The sequence below is a fragment of the Caretta caretta genome, chromosome 1 (assembly GCF_965140235.1).
Source record: "Caretta caretta isolate rCarCar2 chromosome 1, rCarCar1.hap1, whole genome shotgun sequence".
Taxonomy (NCBI): Eukaryota; Metazoa; Chordata; order Testudines; family Cheloniidae; genus Caretta; species Caretta caretta.
In genome coordinates this window covers 201,439,265-201,446,684 of record NC_134206.1, presented here as the reverse complement: position 1 = coordinate 201,446,684, position 7,420 = coordinate 201,439,265, and the positions used below count along the sequence as shown (strand labels likewise).

General features: G+C 43.0%; 1 protein-coding gene across 1 annotated transcript; it reads right to left on the bottom strand.

Moving 5' to 3' along the window:
- Positions 1-2,908: 2,908 nt before the first annotated feature.
- On the bottom strand, positions 2,909-7,364 carry TAF13 (TATA-box binding protein associated factor 13). The gene is made up of 4 exons (XM_048817643.2): positions 7,275-7,364; positions 5,853-5,931; positions 4,950-5,047; positions 2,909-3,708 (listed from the first exon to the last, which is right to left on the bottom strand). Exons 1-4 carry the CDS (start codon positions 7,299-7,301, stop codon positions 3,538-3,540), a joined length of 375 nt encoding a protein of 124 aa, XP_048673600.1. The 5' UTR covers positions 7,302-7,364; the 3' UTR covers positions 2,909-3,537.
- Positions 7,365-7,420: the final 56 nt, after the last annotated feature.

Genomic DNA, 7,420 nt, shown 5'->3' with positions numbered 1-7,420 from the left:
GTGGTAAGTGAATGGCAATCACGTTCCATTTACCTAGGGAGGTGGTGGAATCTCCATCCTTAGAGGTTTTTAAGGCCTGGCTTGACAAAGCCCTGGCTGGGATGATTTGGTTGGGGATTGGTCCTGCTTTGAGCAGGGGGTTGGACTAGATGACCTCCTGAGGTCCCTTCCAACCCTGATATTCTATGAGTCTATGAGCATTGAAGTATTTTGTATTTATTTGTATGTACCATAACTCCTTGCTTAATGTTGTAGTTATGTTCCTGAAAAATGTGATTAAGTGAAAGAATGTTAAGTGAATCCAATTTCTCCAAAAGAATTAATGTAAATGGGGGTTATTCTAGGGAAGTTTTTTGTTTGGTGGAAAAATTTTTATATATATATATATATATATATATACACACATACATACATACACACACATATACACACACACAGTACAAGTCTTAAACAATTTAATACTCTACACAGCAATGATGATTGTGAAGCTTATAAGGGAACTGCACAACTTTAAACAAGCATGTCCCCCCATTGATCAGCAATGAAACAATGTTAATGGGGATGACTAAGTGAGGAGTCACTGTACAAATACATACAGAGCCATGGTCCATGCTGAGGACAACTTAGTTTATGGTCCTGCTTCTATATCACTGCTGTACAGGAGTAGTCTTATTGAATCCAATGGGACTACTGTTCATAGTTACATGTGTGTTCCCAGGATCAAACCTTAAGTGCCAGAGGAGGGGGGAGGATGCAATTTTTTGTTTAAATACTTTCTCTGGTCAGTTTCCTGTAAGTATCACAGCAGAGTAAGGGGGGGGGGGGCAGCTGATACAGCAGTTACCAGGATGCCACTGAAATCTTGGATTTATCACAATGCCCCAGTGATCTGTTTTCACCTAGAAGAATGTTGGGGGTATATTAAATACTCTATTATACAGGACCTACTACAATGGGGTGCTGGTCCAAAACTGGATCTGCTAGCCTTATAATACACAAAATAATCTAGGTGCTATTCCTTCTTAAAACCAATCTTTACAATAGATGGAAGAACAAAGCTACCTCATCCTATAAGTCTCCTACCTCACTTCAGCACAGACACATTTACATTTTATACAGCACCATCCCCATTGGTGTTAAGTATTCAAATTAAGTCACATTACCCATGCATAAAAATGCCCCCCCCCCCCCCCAAGTTAAAATTTCTACAAAAGTCCTCTAGGCAGGAGTGGCCAATCTGAGCCTGAGAAGAAGCTAGAGTTTACCAATGTACATTGCCAAAGAGCCACAATAATACATCAGCAGCCCCTCATCAGTTCTTCCCCCCCAGCACCTCCCCATCAGCTGTTTCTTAGCATGCAGGAGGCTCTGGGGGCAGGGGGAAGAGGATGAGCGAGGGCCTGTGGCAGAGCCAAGGGTTGAGCAGTGAGCACCCCCCTGGCACAGTGGAAAGTTGGCACCTGTAGCTCCAGCCCCTGAGTCGGTGCCTATACAAGGAGCCACATATTAACTTCTGAAAAGCCACAGGTTGGCCACCCCGCTCTAGGCTGTTATTTACAAGGTTAAATGCTACGTTCAGGCACTAGGCTTGAGTAGTCCTGCAGCATAATACAGCAGGCCAATCTTGGAAGAAGCTGTCTATTTTAGTGGCTTGATTGGTTTCCCCCTGAAATTCTCTTGGCATGTAGTAGACTATAATTCACACTTAACACCTTTCTTTTAGGAGATCCCACACCACTTACAAGCTATCACTACACAAATCACAAAACGATGTCACCAGTGGGTTAGAGCAATGGTTCCTAACCAGAGTTATGCATACCCCTGGAGGTATGCAGAGGTCTTCGAGGGGCTACAAAAACTCATCTAGAGATATTTGCCTAGTTTTACAATAAGCTACATAAGAAGCACTAACAAAAACAGTACAAACTAAAATTTCATACAGACAATGACTTGTTTGTACTGCTCTATAGACTACACTGAAATGTAAATAGTGATATTCCAATTGACTTATTTCATAACTATATGGTGAGAAAGCAATTTTTCAATAATAGTGTGCTGGGACACTTTTGTATTTTTATATCTGATTTTGTAAGCAAGTAGTTTAAGTAAGGTGAAACTTGCTGTCCACAAGACAAATCAGACTCCTGAAAGGGGCACAGTAGTCTGGAAAGGTTGAGAACCAATGGGTTACAGGGATAAATATGGTAATGTCTGCTGTTTCAAAAGGAGCACCATAGGATCTGTAATGTTCCTATCAAACAGGCAGGACTTCTGTTTATGGCCTTCTGCAGGAGATCCACGCAGAGTAAAATATACGGAATAATGTGTGTCTTAAGGATGAAAGGTAAGTCAACTGTAGTGGAATTTAAACCTAGATTTGAAAGGCTCCCTCTAGTGTAATGTTTCAAACATTAAACCAGCTGTGAAATGCCACAGCAGCTGCATCTTCCACCAGTACAAAGAACTATTAAATTATTTCTGACTGAACAGAATCATTAAGCTTTATTATGCCAGAAGGAAACTGGAACCTGCTGTTTATTCATCCCTGGCTGCTTCCTTCTCTTGGTTAATAAATGCCTGAAAACCCAGTTTTGTCTTTCTAGACTACATTATGTGGAAAGAACTATTAGAGTGCAGTTAAATCTAGGGGAGGTGAGCCTAGAGAGTCACAGCTAACTGAAGCTAAATCCTAAAAAGTCAGCATCCTCACTAATATCTGGCAGCGTGCACACAAAAAAAGCAAAGCCATTTCCATAAAAATCATATTTTAGATTAAAACTCCATTGAGGGCCTAAGACTACTGGACATGCAGCATTTTAGTGCAAATATTCTTGTTCCTTATGTGGAAATATTCTCACATGCCTTGAATATATTTAACATCGCAGACTCAAAGCAAGAGGAGTGAGTGAACTGTTAAAACATTTTATTATTCATAAATACCCCCTTATAAAGAGAAGACGTGCAAAAAGTAGAAGTTTCAATACTTTGGCTAACTACACTGTTTAAACCTCTCCAAACATAATGATGTTCAAACACTAATTTTTCAATTATTCCTTTGAAATCAACTTGGTGGATCAGGTGAAGGATATATGAATCTAATGAGAACTGTGCACAGTCGCCAAGCATCTCTTCTCATTTAGCTTTCTAGTCAGTCATCTTGTACATGACAGGCTGCCATAGCTCAAAACAAGAGGTGCGACAAACAAGCATGAAGAACTTCTAGAGCACTTCTAGTTTGAACTCCCTTGCCTTTTCTTAAAATAGCATAAAAAGAATATACAAAATATTAAGATACATTTACAGGCTTATCTGGCAGTTCTAACCAGTAAATGCTGCTTTAGACACTTCAGCACTGAAATCCATCCAAAAAAACCCCCAAACAAAACAAAACCCCCCACACACAAAAACCCCACAAAAACAAACTCAAAGCAGTAGGGGTTAGTTTCTCAGTATTGAAAAAAAGAATTGCTTTTAAAAAAAAAGTATAGGGATAACATGTAGCCATAACGTTTACCATCTCTGCACAACACAAAAGCATCAAGATCCATAGTTTGCTTCATCAAAAGCCTTCCTGGCTCGTTTCAGTTCTTCATTCATAGTCAACAGGTCTTTTACTCTAGCAAACTTCCGTGGGTCTTTACGGATCAAAAAGACAATATCCTCAACCTGTACACGACCCTGCCGTCCAATTGACATTGCCTTGTGTGTCTGTTTAAAAAAAAAGTAGTAAATGATTTCACTGAAAGTTATGCTTCCTTTTCCCTCTTGTAAGTTACCTTACACACTTTTTAGATGGTACACTGACACTTTGGTTCTAACAAGCCAGGCTTTGCACTTTTGAAGAGGAAACCAATAGTTCCAGAGATTGAAAGCCACCATCCTAGCTAAACTATGGTCAGGAGAGCCTTTCTAGGTGGTCTATGAACTACCTTTCACACTAGTAAAAAAAAAAAAAAAAAAAAAAAAATCAGTCTTTTAAGCAGCAACATTACCTACCAGTTATTTACTATTTGCAATACCATAGCAGCTATGAGCAAGATTCATGGACCAGGATCTATTGTGCCAGTCAATATGCACCCCACTCCAAAACTCAAATAAATAAAATCTGGAAATCTTATTTCGTGGCAACTCACATATAAGTGCTACATTGTAAGGTGCTTTGTCATAAAAAAAAAGTCACAAACATAACATAAAATTCACAGCCAAGCCTATGTCTGCACCCTGCACAGCTGCTTTGTGCCTTCACTGAGTGCGTGTGCGTGTAGTGAATTGTCATCTAACTTGCTGATGACACCAAAATCAGAGTAGCCACAAGTGCACAGGAGGACAGGCCTAACTTGCAAAATAATGTAGAGATAGAGGAGTACTGGGAGTTGCAGGTAGTGAGAAGAAATTAGGAAGTACAGTATATAAAACTCCTGTATCCCAGGAGAAGAAAACACACAGCTCAGTTAAAAAAATGGAATCCAGGAATCCCTGGCTCAGGGCAACAAGGCAAATCTTCTCTTACAACAATAGAAATGTGAGCCAATGCCCACACAGAGCATGCAGGACTTTTCTTTTCCCTTTAAAAGTATCATCTAAAAATGCTATACACACTGTTGAATGCAGGAGATCATCAACCCTGGAAGGATGAAGGGTTAGTGACTTCTGGGGTGCAAATCAGATGATTAATCAGCCAGTTACTAGATTAGTTCAAGACATTTATTAATGGTTTAAATTTATGCAAGTTTATTTTTTTTAAAATTATAGGTCTTTTTAGTGAAAAATAAAAAAAGCCTACTTTTAGAGTCTTTAGAAAACTAAACCATTCCCTTCCACTGATTTTTTTTAGAAAGGGCTTTCCTAACCACTGTCCATAACTAAGAGTTATTTGTTTTTAAATGGACTGCTCTTTCTAGTCATTACAGTCCAGAAACAAATTAAGCACATTTTTTAATATAACCTACCATCTCTGTGATGAACTCTATCACCAGGTCTTCAAGAATATCTACCGATTCTGTGTAGGGATTCTGGTCATCTCCAAACCCATACATCATACATCTTACTGGGGAAACAGAAAACATAGTATGACTGAAAGAGCTCCCTTGTTCCAGCTATGCAGCAGACTTAGCAAATGCAACAAGTTCTTCAAACAAATGCAAATCTACAAGTCTGTGCAACCCAAACATGATAGAATTGTGGTAAGAATGACATGCAGATGCCATGTGGCTGTTAACAGAAACCATATTAGCAACAACCATTTGAAATACATTCAGTACATGTGGTACTACCGGAACTATGCTTGACAACAAACTCTAGGATCAGGATACTGGATTAGATGGACCTGGGTCTGATCTAGGGTGGCTGTTCCTGTGCTTCCAAAGAACAGTTTCTATAATGGTGATTAAAGTGATTTGTAGTTCAGAAAGCAATCTAACAAGTTAAAAGGGCTTCATTTTTCAGCTGACAATGATTTTCAGCATCCTAGATCAGTTACCAGAACTTAACGTAAGGTGCTTGTCTCCAAAGTGAACATATTGAGGGATCATATTCCCTGTGGTATGGGTGCAGGGACTACACAATCTAAATTGTGACTCTAATTAGGCAGCAGTACAACCTGTTGCCTTCTTTACAGTTACACCGAGCTGTATTACAAGTTATACAACAATACTCCCACAGAGATCCTGGGGGCCTGTCACCTTGACTGGCTTATTTCAATTTACAGCTACATCCTCATTTAACAGACTATAATCCCCAGAAGAGTGAAGAGTACCCTGGTATGCCATAAATGCCACTCTCAGAGAGCCTAGGATGGGGGGTCCTTACTGACCTGGACATGGACACACACACACACACACACGTCGACTCACGCTCTTTGGAGAACAGCCTTTTCCTCTTGCCCTGCCCACCATCTGGGCCTCCTCCGGCTTCCTCAGTGTCTTCTTCAAACTAGGGTGAGGCAGACACCAGAGAGGGAGATCAGACAACAGCACAGCAGACAGGCCCAGGTGGTCACACAACCCAAGCTTCTTCCCTCTGCTCCCCAACATCTCAACCTCCCCATAAGGATCTCCCAAGCCACCCCAGAGTTACAGTGTGGGGGGATATGTGTCTAATTATGAATTCCATTTGAGCATGAGAACTATTTGTACTTAAGACCCAAAGTAGAGCTCTGTGAAACTCAAAAGCTTGTCTCTTTCACCAAGAGACGCTGGCCCAAGAACCAGTGTTGCTAACTCATAATTGTGTCACGACTCTCATCAGAAGGATTGTTTTCCTTAAAGCCCCAGCTCCTGGAATCAAGTGGTTGTGTGATGATTTCAGCCTTCATTCTTAAAGAAAAAATAAGTTTCTAGCCCTTCAGGCTATGGAGAAAGCCTCAAAATGTGACCCCAGTGCAGGCTAAAGCCTCAAAAAGCAGAAGGCAAATAAAAAGAACACCAAATCTAGTATTTTTACATGATCTCATGATTTTTGGTGAGCCTGACCCACGATTGTTGAACGTTTGGAGTTGGCAATATGGATTTAACTCAGTCACCTTGTCTCTCACTCTCTGTACTCACAACAGTCAGCCTGGGAGGGAGCTTCCAGTTTGTGGCAGAAGACAGACTATGTCAAAAGCTGAAACAGGACCATAAACCTTCAGTAGCACAGATGCTGGAACTAGGGGTGCCACACACCCCCGGGGGCTTGAAGCGGTTCCCATGATACGCAGGGTTTACAGCCTGGTTCAGGTTTCAGAGTAGCAGCCGTGTTAGTCTGTATTCGCAAAAAGAAAAGGAGTCCTTGTGGCACCTTAGAGACTAACCAATTTATTCTCTAAGGTGCCACAAGGACTCCTTTTCAGTTTGGTTCAGTGGCTCTCAACACCCCCCACTATACACATTGTTCCCGCTCGGTAGCCCTACCCGGGCTGGGCAATGGGGATTCCCGGCTAAGCCAGTGACTTGCCACATCCTCTGCTAGCACCCGTGTGTGTGTGTGGGGGGGGGGAGGGGGGGGAGGGGGAGGGGGGGGAGTGGAGTGGAGGAGGGTGTGTGGTACAAGCTGGAGAAGGGCGGCGGCGGCCAGCACACGCGAAGCAGCCGGGAAAGGCCCCAGGTTGATCTTCAGAAAGAGACACTCTCCCGGGGCCCCTGCAGCCAGTCTCTCCGGGTCCCCGCCAGACGCGGCAGCCAGACCCCGACGATCCCCAAAGTCGTTTCCCGGCGGGGGCCGGGCCGGGAACGAGAGACCTTCCCTTGGCGGGAAGGAGGCACCGGGGCCCCCCAAGCCCTAGTAGCTTCACTCACCGGCGGATCCTCCTCCTCGTCCGCCATGTTCGCCGCAGCCTCGCACTTCCCCTCTGGGCGGCGCCATCTTGTTGTACGGCCCCAGGCCCGGCCCCGCCCCCCGCTGCTTCACCTGCCCCGCCCCGGCTAGGCCCCGCCCCGCGGCT